Source organism: Brassica napus, chromosome C5 (assembly GCF_020379485.1).
Source record: "Brassica napus cultivar Da-Ae chromosome C5, Da-Ae, whole genome shotgun sequence".
Classification (NCBI taxonomy): Eukaryota; Viridiplantae; Streptophyta; class Magnoliopsida; order Brassicales; family Brassicaceae; genus Brassica; species Brassica napus.
In genome coordinates this window covers 37,075,415-37,094,819 of record NC_063448.1, presented here as the reverse complement: position 1 = coordinate 37,094,819, position 19,405 = coordinate 37,075,415, and the positions used below count along the sequence as shown (strand labels likewise).

Sequence of the window (19,405 nt, the reverse complement as noted above, 5' to 3'; positions counted from 1 at the left end):
GACTCTTGTTCCTCGGAATTTTCCGAGGGTTCATTTCCTCGGAATTTCCCGATGAAAATTCCGAGGAACATTTCGTCGGAACTTCCGAGGTAAATTCCGAGGACGTTCTCCCTCGGTATATTCCGAGGAGCTTTCCGACGAACTGGTGGTCCTCGGAGTTTCCTCGGAAATTTGTTTCCTCGGAATTCCGTCGAAAAATTCCGAGGGATTTCCGAGGAAAATGGAACTTCCGAGGAGTTATTTCCGAGGACTTGTTTCGTCGGTATGTCGTCGGAATAACGTTATTCCGACGACATACCGACGGTTTTTTCCCTCAGTATGTCGATGTTTTGTTGTAGTGTACATACCTAGGACTCAAAATACAAGGACAGACAAATTCGCACGTGATGCTCGAAAACGTCAGTCCTACTTTTTCTACATAGACACTGACTCTCTAGCTTGGTTACCAGAGTCTTATCGAGTATGTTTATGTGGATGACACAAAAAAATGAATCACCGTAAGAAAAGAAAAATCTCCAAGCAACAAAGCTCTCTCTCTCTCTAGGGTTTAATGATGCATTGTTAGTGAAACAAGTATGGCATGTCTTTTTTTTTAAGTTTAGAATTTATCATTATTAAAAATGCATGAAAATTAAAAAGATTTACTGATCAGTTCTTTGGAAATAGTATTAATTAATTTTCACATGAATTTCTCAAAATTATATTAGTATTAGTTTCTAAGAAACTCATGTTGACTTCCAATGCGGATGACTTTAATGCATGCCGCGCCATTGAAAATATATAAAAGTATATGAACTTTTGCAGCTGAAATTGATTATACATGAAAGTTGATTGTTTGTTGCAATTTTGATCTAGCAAGTCAATTCACCAACGTCGGATTCTCAATATGGTTACTGAAAGATAAGACAAAGAAAGACTTCCTCACCATCTGCAACTCCATTTGTACCAATGGCTCCTAAAAGGCTGCAAAAGAACCTTCAATCATTCTTCCTTATTGGTATCGCCAAAAACGCACAGCTCACGAGTCGCGAGGATTAACGAGATGTGGCGTATCTACTTCTGTGTAAAATTTGTTTCTCAAATTTACGTAATCTGTAAGTGATATACATGCATATAAAAAACGCAGTAGCATGAAAAGAATAAGAGATCAATGTCGTTGAGAGTTAAGCACCAGAAAATACACAAGTAATCAATGTTAATCTTTTACCAATCGCTTGTGTTACACAACGATCACAGTGTGTTACACACGAGTTCGAGAGAAATAATAAGATACGTTTCAGGCTTATAAACTTTTGTATTATTGAGATTATGTGATATTGTTTACAACAAATGATTGATCTTTATATAGAGATCGAATCATTACAAGTATAAGAGACACAACTCTTTATACTTAAAGGACACAACATGAAGAGTTACAACTCTTTGTGTAATAACATAAATAGCTAACTTATGTAAATGTATTAAGGAGAGATTAGATTATATAGTTTAACACTCCTCCTTAATCATATCTCGACTTGACTCCAAGCTGCTTCCTTAGATCTTCAAACCTTGAACCGCTCAATGTCTTTGTGAGAATGTCTGCTAGTTGATCATCCCCTTTGCAATACTCCAGTTCAATGATTCCTTTTTGCTCAGCTTCCCTCACGAAATGGTACTTGATCTCTATGTGCTTCGTCCTTCTGTGTTGCACCGGATTCTTCCCAATTGCTATTGCTGATTTGTTGTCACATAAGATCGGAATGCCTCCTTCAAACTTCTGACAAAAATCTTCAAATAGTCTTTGTAACCACACGGCTTGATTTGCTGCTGCACACATGGCTATGTACTCCGCCTCAGCCGTTGATTGCGCTGTTTGTTGCTTGCTTGATTGCCAACAAAACATGGTTGAACCAAGAGTAAACACATAACCTGAAGTGCTTTTCTTGTCTTCCTTAGAACCACCCCAATCTCGGTCCATGTAGCCTACAAGTTTTGGTTCTTTCACGCTTGTGAAGTACACCCCAAAGCTTGATGTTTCTTTGACATATCTTAACACCCTTTTGGCTTCTTGTTAGTGCTTCATGCGAGGTGATGACATGTATCTTGCACTTGCATACACCACATCAGGTCTTGATGCACACAAGTACAAAAGCCCTCCAACGATGCTTCTATACTTAGTCAGATCTCCATACTCCTTGTCATCCTCAACTCATTTTTCCTTGTGGTGTAAGTGGATTGCTTACACTCTTGTTGTCTCACATCCCAAACTTGTCTACAAGTTTGTTTGCATACTTTTCTTGTGAAAGAAATATGCCTCCATCGTCTTGAATTACTTCTATTACAAGAAAGTAGTTCAACAATCCAAGATCCACCATCTCGAATTCTTTGTTCATGTTTTTCTTGAATGTGTTGATGCTCTTAATGTTGCTTCCTGTGATGATTATATCATCCACATATAGACTCACGATCAACACATCTCTTCCTTGCTTCATGATGTATAAGGCCGCATCGTTCATACTTCTCTCAAAACCGTTTTGAAGAAAGTATGAATCTATCCTTCCATACCATGCCCTTGGGGCTTGCTTTAAACCATATAAAACTTTGTGTAGTCTTAATACCTTGTGTTCCTTCCCATGTGTCACATACCCAGGCGGTTGTGTGACATACACTTCTTCCTTTAGGTCGCCATTGAGAAAGGCTGACTTCATATCCATCTGATACAATCGCCACTTCATTTGAGCCGCATAGGCAAGTATGGCTTGTATTGTATCATGTCTTGAGACAGGGGCAAACGTCTCAAGGTAGTCGACACCATACTCTTGAGAGAACCCTCTTGCAACTAGCCGCGCCTTGTGCTTGATGTGATTGCCGTTTGCATCGGTCTTGATCTTGTAGATCCACTTCACACTTATCACATTCTTCTTCTTTGGCTTGTCCACTAGTTTCCAAGTCTTGTTCTTCTCAATCATGGCTATTTCCTCATTCATCGCCTCTCTCCATTCCTTGGTACCACACGCTTCATCATAAGTGTATGGTTCTTCATGTGCATGAAGACAAGCTTCTATCGCTTGCGCTGCTTTATCAAGCTCTACTCTCGGTGCCCTTTCCATGATATCAACCATGGACCTGAACTTCCTTGGTGCCTCAGAAGCTTCTTCATCTCCACTACTAGTATCATGATCATCATTTTGAATGAAAAAAAGACTGAAGGTACCTCCGGATTGTTCCTCAGGACTGGATGTACCTTCTGTTTGTTCCTCAGGACTGGACGTACCTTCCGTTTGTTCCTCAGGCGAGTGAGAGTCTTCCATAGACAACTCCAATGTCTTCCTCACTTCTTCTTGCCTTTTCCAATCCCATTTTTTGCTTTCTTCAAACTCGACATCTCTTGATACTTCAATCTTCTCATTCTCCAATATGAGAACTCTATAGCCTTTGGATTGGTTGCTATATCCAACAAAGACTCCACGCTCTGCCTTGACGTCTAGCTTCCTCCTCTTTTGATCCGGGACATGTATGTAGCATATGCTACCAAACATTCTCATGTGTGACACATATGGCTTGTGTCCACACCACTTCTCTATAGGAGGGACATCTTCTTCTATTGCCTTTGATGGCAGACGGTTTTGAAGATATGAGGCAGTGTATACCGCTTCTGCCCATAACTTGAGCGGTAAGTCTTCCTCTGCCAACATCGATCTAGCCATCTCCACCAAGGTCATATTCATGTGCTCCGCTGAACCATTTTGTTGTGGTGAATAAGGCAAGGTGACTTGCTTATTGATTCCTTCTTCTTCACAGAACTGGTTGAATTCTCGTGAAGTGAACTCACCACCTCCATCTGATCTAGCGTCTTGATGGTACAATTCGATTGCTTCTCCACCATTGCTTTGAACTTCTTGAACAATGAGAATGTCTCTGACTTTTGCTTCATGAAGTATACCCAACACATGTGAGTATGATCATCCATGAATATCAAAAAGTATCTGCTTTCATCAACAGACTGGTGCTGCATCAGCCCACATACATCCGTATGTACAATCTCAAGCTTTTATCTTGTCTTAGTTTGAGATTCCTTTGGGAAGCTTTTGCGTGATTGCTTTCCAAGTCTACACGCCTCACACGCTTCCTTCTTGACTTTAAACTTTGGTAATCCCTTTACCAAGTCTTTTTCTTGCATTTGTTGTAACCTTTTGTCGCCTACATGACCAAGTCTCTTGTGCCATGTCTCCATCTTTCCTTGCTCACTAGCGCTCATGGCTTCTTCTACCTGAGCCGAACTCATCCTGATTCGATAGCTTTTGTGAGTCATTGGGATATCCATTATCCTCCTTCTTTTTGCATCGTCTATGATGCATCTCTTCTCTTGGAATCTCACCCGGTATCCGCTTGAAACAATTTGTGGAACACTCAACAAATTCTTTGCCAAACCCGGAACCAAGAACACATTTCTGATGGTCCTCTTGCCACCTTTAGTCATGATGGTAATATCTCCTTTACCGGCTGTCATGACTGTGCTTCCATTTCCAATCTTTATTGGAACCTTGATACTCCTATCAAGCCTTGAGAAGTAACTCTCCTCCTTTGTCATATGATTAGTTGCTCCACTATCTACTGACCAGACATCTTCCATCACTGTTGTTGCTGCTTTGCTTGCACTGAACAACATGTGATCTTCATTCAAGTCTTCTTCGAGACTTACATGTGCCATCTCTTTTTTCTTTGAGTAGCATTGATTTGCAAAGTGGCCTAACTTGCCACAATTGTAACACTCTTTGTTACTTCTCTGATCCTTCTTTGGATCATCCTTCCTATGTTTCCTTAAACACTCGCTCTCGGTATGGTTGTTCTTCTTGCAGTAACCACACCACTTCTTGCCTCCTCGGCGCTTTGAGTTGTCTTGTGTGACACCAGAATTTTGGTGTCTAACACGAGCATCGGATGCTCCTTCACTTGTGCTTTCTTCTCTTGCAGCCAGCCTTGCTTCATGAGCCTTCAAAATCCCGATCAACTCTGCCATCTTTGTTGAAGTCAAATCGCTTGTTTGCTCCAACACACTGACTATGCTATCAAACTTGGCTGGGAGAGAAATGAGTATCTTCTGTATGAGTTGAACATCTGTCTTCTGTTCACCATGATAAGTTAATTGATTTGCCAATTCAACTATCTTATCCGTGAAGACCTTAATGTCTTCATTCTCATACATCTTTAGATTCTCATACTCCCTTCGCAACATTTGAAGTTTAATCAAACGAACTTGAGGAGAGCCTTCATACTCTTCCTTCAATGCATCCCACGCCTCTTTGGATGTTGATGCTGCTGCAATCCGTGAGAAGATATGATCCGATACGGCAGTTTGCAAAATTTGCAAAACCAATGTATCGTTCATCATCGCTTCTTCTCTAAGCGATCTTGCCCTTGCTGTTTCAGCGGTTCCATCCACTTGTGCTGGTGGGGCTCTTACGCCTTCTTCAACTACACACCATAACTTCCTGGTCTTGAGAATGGTTGTCATCTTAATGCTCCAGAAGTCGTACTTCTCTCCATCAAATATGGGGATTACTTGATTCTTCATCGTTTCGTGTGGTTACGAAATCGTATGCCAAAATCCTCTAGCCTCCTTTTCTCCACGCCAAGTGTTTCTCTTACTAGTGCTTTATTCTTCATCCTCTCAAACGTAAAGCTCTGATACCATGTTAATCTTTTACCAACCGCTTGTGTTACACAACGATCATAGTGTGTTACACACGAGTTCGAGAGAAAGAATAAGATAGACGTTTCAGGCTTATAAACTTTTCTAAAAATACTTTTGTATTATTGAGATTATGTGATATTGTTTACAACAAATGATTGATCTTTATATATAGATCGAATCATTACAAGTATAAGAGACACAACTCGTTATACTTAAAGGACACAACATGAAGAGTTACAACTCTTTGTGTAATAACATAAATAACTAACTTATGTAAATGTATTAAGGAGAGATTAGATTATATAGTTTAACAATCAAATCAAACATTCAGATACATAAATGATCAACTGAAGAAAAGAAACAAACAAGAGAACAACAAAAAAGGAGAGAAATAAAAAACCGCGATCAGCCACAGATTTATTACAGAAACATCACATTCTCGATATGGTTTGTGAAGGTGAAGATTGCTTCAGGGCGATAATGACCCATCAACGCCTTCTCTTCAATTCCTTTGATCTCAAATCTTCTAACACTCTGTCTCTCCATATTGTAGTAGAAGACATAGAATGGATAGGTCCAACGACTTGGCGCCCAAACAATCTCACCTGAATCAGTTGCCCAAATTGATCTTATGACCACAAAAGCGGCAGTTGGCAAATGAAAGATATGCTTCGACCATTTCTCATTCTCAGGATCATCTAGAACCCATAACTGATCATGGAGACTTTGATCAAAGACTAGGGCAGCTAACTTTCCCTTGTAATTTATCAACGTCAAGAACCAAGTCAAGATAGAGCTCTCTTCATCTATTTGTATAAACCTAAATTTCTCGTACTTAACATCAAAGCATGCTATCACTGTATTCAAATTGCTCCTAGCTATGTAATACAAAATCCCGTTGATGCATATCCCATTTTTGTAATTCTCAGGAAAATGCGGAAACAAACATTCGATATTTCTCCACGATGGTTTTCCTTTCCCTAACGTCAAAACTTTATGTTCTCTGGAGTTAGTTTGTTGATTATACTTCGCCACAGCCATGCACAAAACCTTGAGTTGATTCTCGATCGGATCATACCCCAAAAAGCTTCTCAGGTCGTTATTCTTGGCTATCACTATAGGTAAATGTACCTTCTGACCCGTGCTAGGGTTACATATCACAGGAACCCTTTCAATTTTTTCCTTAAACATCTGCTTATCGTATAGATAGATAAACCCGTTGGCGGACTGACAAATTTCCTTGTACCAATCTCCAGAGAAACCCATATGATAATCTGCTATTACAATCTGCTCATCGACATTTCGAGGCTGAGGGGACGAGAAGAAATGCCACTTGCCGCCGAATTCGAACGTGAACAGAAGACGTGGCCGAGTTGACGAACATGTCAGGAATGATTTCGTGAAATCTGGATTGCTAAGTAAGGAACCCCATTGCTTCGAGACGCAACGCAATTTCGCAATGGTTTTTGCTGGTAGTCTCTGGAGTATCTCGATGATGAGATCGATGGGAGGCATCTCTAAGTTTCCTCCTACATACGTTAAGGAGGTCGTCGATGATTGTGTGCGGCGTCTGATTATCTTACAGTGATTCACTGGATTGTACTTCTCTTGGTTCATGGCGAATTTTGTTCAGTTCTAAAGGATAGAGTTAGGACACGTAACAAACTGTATAGGTTTTATCCTGTTTTTTACCATTCATTAACTTTTCAAATCTTTAACTTAATTTCCCTTTTTTTTTAATTTCGTATCTTTGACTTCTATTTAATCTTTTATTTTGTTCACCCAGTCACCAACCGAACTTCGAGTACATATGGTAAAGATATCATTTTAGTACAAAAATCTTATTAAAATGTTGAATTCTATATGTAATTGTAATGTCAAAGAAAGATTATATTTATGGATGAATTTGATTTATATCTTCACACCCAGGAAAACTCACGTGTTTATCTTATGTATGTCCAAGTAGTCATATCTCAATAATAGTTTCTAAGATTTTATTCCAAATTTAATGGTCATGAATTACATTTAAGGAATGAAATATGGAAATCTATGACCATGGAAAATCTCCACCGTTTTTTGCCTCTCCGGTGCCGGTTTTCACCGGAGGCCGTGAGAGGGCTCGTTTCTTACCTTTTTCTTTCTCTTCTCTGTTTTCCAGCCAACCATGTCCTTAAATAGCGGTCCTTTTCTCTTCCTGGTGGCTATGGTGTTCTATATCTGAGGCGTCGGATGGTGTTATGGTGGTGCGGCGGTAAGGACCTCACGCCTCCGAATCGTGGGGGCGGATCTGAGTCGTGTTCCCCTAGGTCTCCTCGTTACTTTCCAGAAGATCCATGGCGGTCGTGCCATTCTGGTCTAACGGCGAGGCGGTGGAGGTCCATCGATGACGAGGCGTAACATAGGGGCGGGCTTTGCTACAGAACGAAACCACGGGTATCTCCTTGATTTGCGGTTTGCTTTGAGGACGGTGGCGAAGGGGTGAAGTTTCTTCTAAGGTTAGGGTTCTCTGTGGCTGTGAAGACGAGTCGGTGGAGGGGTGAGGTCTCGACCTATCCTCTCGAACAGGAAAATTCGGTCTGATATGTTTTTCTCCTCTGGTCCCTGCGCTTTTACTCCTTTTCTTTTGTGTTCTTTAGATCCGGTGACTTCTCCGTCCTCGTTTTGGTGATGGTTGTGGTCTCGCCTCTCCTTCTCTTCTCCAGTTTCTCAGATCTCCTTCGGACGTTGCTCTTTCGTATTGGCTTTTCTCTTCGGAACTCTGGCGGCGGCTTTCTTAGTCTATGTGGCTTCTCTTCGGTAAAGCTCCGGCAGATTTGTCGGCAAATGGCTTCTGTTTTGTTGTTTGTGTCCTCTTCGTGTTAGGATTAAGGCTAACCCGGTTTAGTAGAAGGGATGTGGTTGTGGTTTATTTCGGTTCTCCTTAATTTTATGTTTTTTTTTGTTTTTCCAGCTGTCATGTAGAAAAGAATCCAAAAATATTTTATTATGAAAAGTTGAAAACCTTTTAAAATGTTTTTTAAAAAAAAAAATTATAATCTCATTTTGCTATTCTTTTGGTAAAATCTGCTATTTTCACAATCATCAAATAATGTTATAAAAGTAATGAAAAAATCTATCATTATTCATAACATAAAGGTTCTTTGTATAGCAGATTACACCGTCATAGATAAATGGAAAGATTACATATCATAATCTTTTGGTTATGAGCCTTCCACAATCTGGTTCATAACACTCCCCCTTGGATGCCATAACCATTTAGAGCTTGTAATGTGTTTTAATATTGCCTTATTAAAACCTTACCATAAAAACCCAATTGAGACAAAACTTTGGTGAAGGAAAAAGAGTACAACACACATTACTCCCCATGATTTGGACATTACTGAAGGTTCCTTGGACCTCTCCAATTTTCTGCAATCCGTGGGTGATGAAGATCTTGGGCAGAATCTGATTCGTCCTCTAACATGATAGTTGGTTCTTCTTTACCATCGGCCATGCCACAATCTGATCGAACATATTGAATCATCGACCTCAAATACACACACACAAAATCTTGGATGATGCTGCTGTGATATGCGTGTACCACCATGTGTAAAACCCTATCTGAAAATAAATCAACAAAACCAAATAACCCCTCTTTGGGCTGGTTAGTATAAAATAAACCAAAATCAAAGGCTTCTTCATCGTCTTTCTTATGGACCAATCAGATCAGTGTCTAAAACAAGACTTTTGCATCGTCCATCTCAGGACTAAATGGACTTCTTTATCGTCCACCTTTGGACTGAATGGATCAGTGTCCAAAACAAGTGATCTCACGCCCATGTACTAGATAATGGGTGAGACTGGTCCATATTAAATCTCTTGAGTACCCTTTTCTGTATATACTATTTGATGCACAAGGATTTCATTATTAATGTACTCAAACTGTAATCCCAAACAAAACTTTGTTTTCCAAGATCTTTCATCTCAAACTCTTTCTTGAGATATTCAACTGTTTGGGAAATTGTATCTAGAGGTTCCTAGGATATTCAGATCATATACTTTGATGATTATCAATATTGTTCTCGAGAACTTGCTGTACTTTCAGCTCAATACCCTCTAGTACTTTCATTATCCAGTGGACCATATAAATATGCAGTCACTACATCAACTTGCTGCAAGTCTAATTTTCTCTCTTATATAGCCAGGCTTATGAGAAATCTAAAAGTCTTTGCATCCACCACATGGGAGTATGTCTCTTCATAATCTATTACTGGTCTTTGTGAGAATCCTTGTGCAACATCAGCTTTATATCTCACGATTTCTATTCCTCACAAGACTCATTTATATCCACTGGTTTTAACATCATATGGCCGCTTAATCATATGGCCAAATACGTCTTTCTTCCTTAAGCTATTTAATCCCACGTTTCCATTCAATCCAATCTGTTCTACGAGTGCGCACTCTTATATTGACGTGGATTCATGATCCTCGCTTATATTCATAAATTCAAGTGCTACCTTGTATGCAAATAAATAACCTTATGTCGACATTCATTATTGGTTCCATTATATTCCAGACATGATATAATCGATTGAGATTCATTATCATCAAGACCTTTAATACTTTGCAGCTTGGCGTCCCAAGCTATATTGTTTGGTACCTGTACCTTAGAGCCGGTCGGCCTTATCTCCATGTCTGGGATGGTTTCCTTAGTAACCTCGGATTTGGATTTTGATTATCATTCTCTGCACCTTTCTTTTGTTTCCGAGGATTCTTATCTTTTGGAACCTATTTGGTCTACCACGTTTCATACGTTGTCCAGACTCTGTAGCAACTTGACTGTGTCTCTTCTTGGACATCAAATTCGTTGGTGCTTTACAAGCTTTTTTATATATGACTTAGTCATTCTTTTTCGGGTCAGCAAATGTGTCTGGCATTTGATTAGCTAGCTTTGTAAATGTATAATCTTTGGACGTCTATTTCACATTCTTTAGTCAGAGGATCTTGCCAAGACATTGATGGTTGATTCCATTCTATTTCTTTTACCATTCTTTTACCAGCTTTATTTTTTTTTTTCTCCTTCTGGTCTTAAAATAATCCGTGTACCTGGCCTCAAATATAATCACCCATAGTTGGCTCAAAGTACTTTATTATTTTGGGAGAATCATATCCAACATATATCCCCATCCTCCTTTTGAGGTCCCATCTTAGTTCTCTGTGGTGGAGCAATTAGTACATAGACAGCACATCCAAATGTCTTATGTCTGGCTCTTGACCCGTTAATAATTGTGATAGGGGATATCTACACTCACTAAATGGCCTGATGCGTATTAACTTAGGTGCATGTGAATTTCGTGTGGCCCAAGCTGTGAATGGGAGTTTTGATCTCATAAGTTATGGTCTATCAATCAGCTATTTGCGTTTTAAAAGATTTCGGCCAAGCCGTTCTTGGTATGGACATGTATCACAGAATTGTCCACACTTACCCCCATGGACATACCATAATCATTTAAACGCTTGAAGACACATATTCACCAGTATTATCTTGACATATAGTCTTTATTTATGAAAAAAGGGCTCGTAGCCGTTTTACTAGGGATGGCCTAATGAGTTTCCCTTGTGTACATGCTACACACGTGAGATTCTTTGGGATAACTCTTCTTATCTTTTAATGTGTGCCTTTTGAATATCAATTTTCGCATCATGTTTGGACCAGGATGGTCAATCCGGTCATGCCATAAAGTGTATATTTTCGCAGGCTTTTAGCCTCTATCATACTGATCTATGCATAGTTTAGGTCAGTAGAGAATGCAGGTATAGTCTTTAGGACTTATTATGGCCTTGGACGATTTTATTCATATATCTGAAGGAACTCTTTGTTTCCTTCGCCCATTGTTTCAATATGGAAACCATTCATTCTTATATCTTTAAAACTCAATAGGCTGCTCTTGCTCTTAGAGCTGGGTGAATATAAGGCATCACTGATTTCTAGATGCATACCCTTAGGCAATAATATACTATAGTCTTCTTTCAGACTGGCGATAACTGCTTTAGTACTTATATTGGCGTTTTTAAGTGTACTCATATAAAAAATTCATTCATTCATTTAATCTACCAAGATAATGTAATAGAAATAAATTCAAGGAGCTAAAAATCAGAGAAAGCATACAAGCAAAGCAATCACACAAGTTTGATGTCGAAATCAGATTATCAACTTGATTCTTTTAGGCAATCATAAGTCTCATATTCCATAAGATCATCTTGATCATGTTCGAAATTATTTTCACCATCTTTATAGACCAAGTGGGTTTCAGGATTCTTCCCTTTCGGACTCTCTTTGATAGAGGTCACAAAAATGTTTGGGAGTCCTTAATATCTTAGCCCAATGGTTCCCCATTCCACATCTATGGCACACTGATTTGGTCGAGCTTTGTGGTTTAAAGGATATACCACGGCCACTGCCTTGGCCATGGCTCAAAATGGGTTGATACCCACGGCCTCTGCCATAGTGATTCCTACGGCCAAATGTGTTATAGTGGCCATGGCCACGTCCTTTCCACCCTCCACGGCCATGACCGTGAGGTCTATCATTCTGGACATGGTTACCTCTTTTTTTTTCTTTTGCGGCCTTATTGGTATCAGGTAATGGGGTTAATCCAGGAGGTCTCAATTCACTGTTTCTCATCAGTAATCCATTATTTTTTCCCAGCTAGCAATAGACTCATCCACGGACTTATAGTCCTGGATTTTGGGATTCCTCCAATCAAATAGGGCCTTTGGTAATAACACCGTTCTTTGGTGATCATATCTCGATTTTTAACTCTGTCCAAAGGTCTAGAGGAATCTCTATAGTCAGATACTGATCTTTGTGACTCTTAATAAGATGATGGCTAATAATTAATATTGCCCTGTATCAATTTTCTTCATTGGCATTATTGCCTTCTATGATACATTCACCAAGTCTTTTTGACTTTAGGATAATCTTTGTATCCAATGCCCACCGTAAATAATTATCTCCAGAGAGATTTAGGGCAGCAAAATCCAGGTTGATTTTCGACATCTCAAATCATATATCACTCAATATTTAGGTATAATTTTCATGGGGTCTTACTCTTAAAAACAATCAATTCGGATTTCAATCTTGTGAGGACAATGAGACTATCAATCTTAAAGGCATTTAATCAATCAGTCAATTTTTAGCAAGTCTCAGCAATATTATTTCTATGTGCTCATAATATTATGGTTTATCAAAACTAGCAAAAACGGATTCAAATAATCATGCAATTAGGGTTTAACAATCAATGGATTTTAGCAAGACTAGTAAAAAGATTTATTAATCACTCAATCAGTTTCAAGACTGATTTTAGCAATACTAGAATATAGATTTAAAGCATGAATTTCAATGAATCAGTTTCAAGGCTGATTTTAGCAATACTAGAATATAGATTCAAGCATGAACTTCAATGAATCAGTTTCAAGGCTGATTGGTATTTAGCATAAACCATGTGTAAATAATTTATCTTGTATCTGAATTTATCAAACCTCAAAAACATATAATCAGATCAATCAATTTAATCGAACTTGACATACAATCTTATACCTCAAGACATTAGATTTTATCATGAATCTATCAAGCTAGCATAGGGATTCTCAATTCTCAAAGTCATCCAAATCAGATCAATATAACCTATCATACGGATTAATTAGGGTTTCTATTTAAAACATATCAGATTACAAAACTATCAATCCTAGCAGATGATATTACCTCAAGAATCATGCAATCAGATCATTCGGATTTTAAACAAGTAAGCATCAATCAATCTATCAACCTATCGGATTATATAAGCAAAGCAAGCTAGCAACCTATCGGATTCAATCAATGTTTTAACAGGCTGGTCGGTTTAAACAATTTTAAATCATATGAACAATTAACCAAGCAGGATGAGAAAATAAATCTATCAATTTAACGGTCAAACAATTCTAGCAACATAGCATCAGATTCAATCAGATTTAAAGCCTCAATGATCAAAACTGGAAACAGTTTTGATTTCAAAATATTCGATTAGGGTTTTAATATGTGATTTGATAATTATAGTATAATTAATTCTGATACTTATATTATTTAGGGTTTATAGATATAAGGTTAGGGTTTATCGGATTTTAACTTGTAAAAATCGATTTGGGGTTTTAATCATGTAGGAACATGATTTAGGGTTTGGGGTATCGAACTTTTAGAGCTTCGATTTACTCAATTAGGATTTTTTCATCTATTACCCTATGGTTTTGTTTCGTAAAGATTTGGGTTTTAGGGTTTCATTCTTTATCAATCAATCCATATTCGATTATGGGTTCTTAGGTTTTGAATTACCTTTTAACCTTAGATGATTGTTGAATCGGACCACCAAAGGAGTTGAGCCGCGAGCTGGACACGAACGGGACGCGAGCTGTAATGGATCGAGTCGCTTCTATCAGGTCGCAGATGTCCTTTGTTGCTTGATCGGGAATGCTTTGATCGTCGGACGTGAGCTGTCTGATGCTGTCGCGAACGAAGAAGAGGTCGCGTGCTGGAGCTGCTCTCGAGTCGCGAACGTCTGAGCTAGGATCAGGAACGCCTTGGGCTGAAGCTGATCGGGGACGCGAGCTGGAACAGATGCGGGAACAAGAGACGCGACCGGAGTTTAGGGTTCGTCGGATTGCCGGCTAGGGTTAGGGTTTTAGGGTTTTTTGATTTGGGTATTAGCTTAGGGATTTAGAGTTTTGTACTGATAACGTGTTATAAAAGTAATGGAAAAGTCTATCTTTATTCATAATATAGAGGTTCTTTATATATGAGATTACACCGTCATAGATAAATGGAAAGATTAAAAATCATAATCTCTTGGTTATGAGCCATCCACAATCTGGTTCATAACAAATAATACATTTTTCCTGAATGACTACGAAATTCTGAACTGAGATTTAGCCACTTAAATACTAAGTAATCAAGAGTTTTAGCCAATAGGCCAACTTCTCGTTGATAATATTAATATATGCTTTTCCATTTGTTTGTAAGAACTATTGGCGAAGATAACGAGAATGAACTCGTTTATAATTTACAAACGTCACTTGTCAGTTCTTATCAGTGAGATCTAAAGATACTTAGAGCATGATTAACCATCGAACTCCATTAAAAATTTTTAATGAGTATTTTAGTAATAAATGTAGATTAAGAACTTTTGTTAAGAAACATTTAGTTTAATTGTTCTAATGGTAATTCTTAAATAAAGGGTTCATAAAAAAAAAAAAAATTTACCAAGCAAAGCAGGATCAATAAGCAGCGCATCCTTCACTCTCTCTTTAGCAACACCCTCTTTTCCTTTCGCACCACTCTGTTTGTCTTCCTTTATGTCGAATATGTAACTACGCAAAAACAGAATTGATATTTTGTTCAATACATGTTTTAGGAGAATCTAGAAGAGTATGGTGAAACTATGTTTACCGATGGTGTCTGAAAAATATAAAGTCACGCTGGTTGTGGAACGTACAACTCTCCTACCACGGAAGTTAGGTTCTTGAGGAAAGAGTGATTGAAAAAACCTGAGAGAAACCATAAGTAATAACATTAGCCACAAGAGATCAAAGACAATAAAGATTATATTAAAAAAACTATATATAGTTTACCTCCCAACACGGTTTCCTAAACTAGTTGTGAAGTTGTTTAAAACCAGCTCTTGTTCATGGCTTGTAGGGTTTCCATGGTTCTGCAATTAAAATCAAGTACTCACTAATCCACACTCCAACTTGTAGAGAAGAGAAGACAAAACGTGTGTTTGGTAACATACCTTGATATCCTTCCTTAGAACAAGATTTGACAACTTGAAATGAGCAGCAGGACCGTTTGGCAAACCAATGATAAGGAGCGTATCTACATCATTTTTATAAAAAAAAATCTTGAAGCAAACCCATATAAAGAGTGATAACAGAACATAAAACTTAGAAGAGTGAAAAACTAACCAGGCTCTCTGCGAGTAGTATGGACTACAATAAGAGATGTGTAATCTTTCTTCTTTGCGTACTCTACAACCTGCATAACCATATATATAAAAGGTTATACACTAATACACATTGTTGCAAAGAGATGAAATTTCTACAAGAAGTCTGAGATTAATAGTAATTTACCTTCTTCAAATCGTAAGTTCCTCTCTTGCGATAATCAGAGTTCGGGATCATGGACTGTAACTCCTATATAAACCCAGGTCCTCTCTGCAATAACACAAACGGATCAAAACAGCTCCAACACAAAAATTACACGAAGCAAAAAACACATCGCTCATAGCCTTCACAACAGCTTCTCTGTTCTCCAGAACAGCCCACAAATGCTTTGGGGCAACAATTGACAACGCATGAAGACCGAGATACTTGAGATTCGGGTCATCATCCACAAGAAACTCCTTAATCTTAGCAACCGCAAGCTTCAAAGCTGTTCCTGATCACTCAAGCTACTAAACACGGTTCTAGTACACTCAAACAACAAAGACTTTCCCACATTATTCTTCCTCATATGTTCACAGATCGGATCAGCCACCTTCTTAGCCAACCTAGGCTCAATCGAAGCCAACACAGAGTGAAAACCTCAGAGGTCAAATCCCTAGCTAGATCATCAGTCCCAATCCTAGCCAAACACTCCAGAGCGAGACTCACCTCGTACTCGTTCGAACTGTTCAGATCCTTCATGAGCTGGTTCGTGATCAGATTCTCACGGCGTGGAAGGCCGCCCAAGCCATGCCGACGCCGCGGCGAGGTAGGAGAGTTTCTGGAAGTCGGCGACGGATTTGGTGGAGAGATCATGAAACGACAACACGTGTCTTCCAAGAGCCGATCCTTCTTTCGCCTAATTAAGACCCGACTCTTAAGTTAATTCATAATTTTTTTTTTTTTTAGTTGTAAATTAACGTAAGACCCTCCTTAAGAGCCGTCGTTAATCGTGGTCTTACAAATTGATATGAAGTATAGGTTATTTCAACTGAAAAGAACTTTGACCGTTGTATGAGAGATCCCTGGTTCGCAATCGAAGGGATTAGAGCATGATTAATGAGGAGTTCTTAGGGTGGGATTCTTAACGGAATATAAGAAACCGTCTCTTAACGTTTAACTAAAAAAGTTAAGACCCGGCTCTTAAATAAGATATTTAAGAGTCGGTTCTTAGCTTTTTTAGTTAAAAGTTAAGAGACGGTTTCTTATATTCCGCTAAGAAGCCCACCCTAAAAACCACCTATTAATCATGCTCTTACAAGATTCGTTTCCGAACCTCCTGGTATTTAAAAAAAAACATATTCATGTACAACAAAGGTGATTTAACATATGTTAACATAATGTTTTCATACAAAAAAAGAAGTATAGATTATTAATCGATATTCAACAATATTTTATTAAAATAATTTACAAAAACTGAATAATATAAACACAATATATACTGTATAGTGTCAAAATTAATAAATTTAAAACTTTGATAGTCAAAATTCTTATTAACAGAATATCACAAAAATTTAATAAAACTGAATATAAATCTATATAATTTTTTGAATATATAAAGAAACAAGGTGTGGACCCGCAACTTGTGCAGACTAATATATATTTTTAATAAATTTTTATTTAAATAAAAAAATTTATAGTTATGATTATTAGATACAAATATTAAATTTCTTTTTGTGGTTTTTTTTTAAATTTCCTCTAACCAAATCTCAAATTTTTATTATGTGGATTTCCCCTTTTTTTTATGGTTTATACATGAATTTTCTATTTGAAAATTGAATTATTTGTTTGATTGAATCTGACTTTAACAGATTTGTTTCTATTTGATAATCCTTTTTTTATGGTTTATAGTTTAACACACTAGATTTTGTTCCGTATTGTTTGATTGTTAACCCTTTATTAATTTATAATATAAATGACTAATCTGTTTGTTCAAAAACATTTTTAGTTCATGAATATTTTGCATAGTTTATGAAATTACTCGCAAAAATCTGGAATCTTAAAAATGTTTATTTGTGAATAAGTTGGTTTTGAAAAATATACTATATTTTAAAATTTTAAATATATTTAAATAAATAATTAGGATTTATTTAAAACTGTAGTCTTGTGAGCATATATATTTAGGAGATTCATGTTTAATTTTTATCTATTATGTTTAATACAATATATTTTAGATATGAGTTTTATAATTTAAGAATATTTTTAACGAATAATTTAAGAATATATCAAATAAAAAAACCTTATTCTACTATCATTTATTTTATTTCACATTTTATAATTGTATCTAAGATTTTGATTAATATCTCTTCATTATAATATAAAGTGAAAATATTATTAAATATTTCATTTCTTATTGTAATATTAGATTATACTATAAAGTGAAAATACTATAAGTATTATATTCCTTTTCCTAAGGTAAGTATTTTATTTGGTGTATAAGTTAATAATACACAATCCGTTTGTACTTAATATGAATACCTTATATATATGTAACTAAAAATCGTATAAGTAAATTATAAAAATTCCAGACCTTAGATCCTTTTCGGTTAGATTATGGTTACCCATTTTAACTAAATTAAATAAATGGACTGCCAACCTTAAAACTGTGTAACTCCTCATTTGTTTTTATGTGAGTATTGCATCCATTTATCATGTTTTGCCCGGAACTCAAGTTTTTCGTCTTCTGATTAAAATATTGCGATGGCTTTGCAATCATCATTAAACCAATATTGCATGAAATCAATCGTAAACTGCTCTAGATATTCTGCTTTGATTTGTATTGATATTTAAATATTGAAAGACAAGAATACCTTTGTTTAAATTAACTCCTTAGCTTCTTTTATTGTATGGCTTATCAAGACAATAGATGAGATGCATCAAATGCATTTGAGATTTCGATATCCTTTATCAATCAGAATTAAGACATGGCAATAGTGTATCAAATACAAACACATCAAAAAGGCACTACATCTACGATTTTAATAAGTAGATATTTAAGTAATTAGGGAATTCAGTGACCAAGGTATACCTTTAAGGCGTCCAATTTCATCGAATCTGAGCATACATTACCATTTATTGGATAATGATGATGTATATTATAGATATATATGAGTTGTGGGTAGATAATGATAGAGTCCAAGAGTTAAGGACCGACATTGTATCATAGAGTTGTATATATACGTGTTACACACATGAATAATAACCAAGTCATTCAGTTATTTACATGGTATCAGAGCCTTAAGATCTGAATAAAAAACCTAACGTTTTTCGTCCTTCAATATGGGTGATGATGATAAGCAAGTAACCATGGCCAAACCGGGTGAAGCTCTTGTGGTTTCTCCTTATTCTTTGTTCTCCTCTGATAATCCGGGTGCCTTGATCACTTCGGTGCAGCTTAAGGGGGAAAATTACAATGAATGGGCCATGGAGATGGGGAATGCTCTAAGAGCAAAGAAGAAGATAGGTTTTATCGATGGCAGCTTGCCGAAACCTGAAGAAGGAAGTAAGGATCTAGAGGCATGGTTGAGTGTTAAATCAATGATTGTGGGATGAATACGATCCTCAATCGAGCCGAAGGTAAGGTCAAATGTGACCTTCATAACAGACGCCCACAAGTTGTGGGATAACCTCAAGAAACGGTTTGATGTTGGGAACAAGGTGCGAGTTCACCAATTGATGGAGCAGTTGGCTTCTTGTCGTCAGAATGGACAGCCAGTCATTGATTACTACGGACGTATGGCT

The 19,405-nt window shown here is 37.3% G+C and overlaps 1 protein-coding gene across 6 annotated transcripts; it reads right to left on the bottom strand.

Annotated features, from left to right (window-relative positions):
• Positions 1–5,048: 5,048 nt before the first annotated feature.
• On the bottom strand, positions 5,049–16,695 carry LOC106433308 (putative F-box protein At1g46984). 6 transcript variants are annotated; one of them, XM_048759027.1, is made up of 8 exons: positions 16,334–16,692; positions 15,812–16,230; positions 15,647–15,716; positions 15,475–15,557; positions 15,314–15,393; positions 15,132–15,229; positions 14,946–15,052; positions 5,049–8,624 (listed from the first exon to the last, which is right to left on the bottom strand). In XM_048759027.1, the coding sequence occupies exon 8, from the start codon at positions 7,289–7,291 to the stop codon at positions 6,095–6,097; it is 1,197 nt and encodes a 398-aa protein (XP_048614984.1). In that variant the 5' UTR covers positions 7,292–8,624; positions 14,946–15,052; positions 15,132–15,229; positions 15,314–15,393; positions 15,475–15,557; positions 15,647–15,716; positions 15,812–16,230; positions 16,334–16,692; the 3' UTR covers positions 5,049–6,094. The 6 variants fall into 6 exon arrangements, 5 of the variants coding, with proteins under 5 accessions (XP_048614984.1, XP_048614983.1, XP_048614985.1 ...); XM_048759026.1 differs by having other exon boundaries at positions 15,812–15,895; XR_007324190.1 differs by having other exon boundaries at positions 7,807–8,624; positions 16,334–16,618.
• Positions 16,696–19,405: the final 2,710 nt, after the last annotated feature.

Bases quoted from the DNA above. Each gene is read 5' to 3' on its own strand.
- LOC106433308 (XM_048759028.1), bottom strand. From the start codon at position 7,291: ATGAACCAAGAGAAGTACAATCCAGTGAATCACTGTAAGATAATCAGA.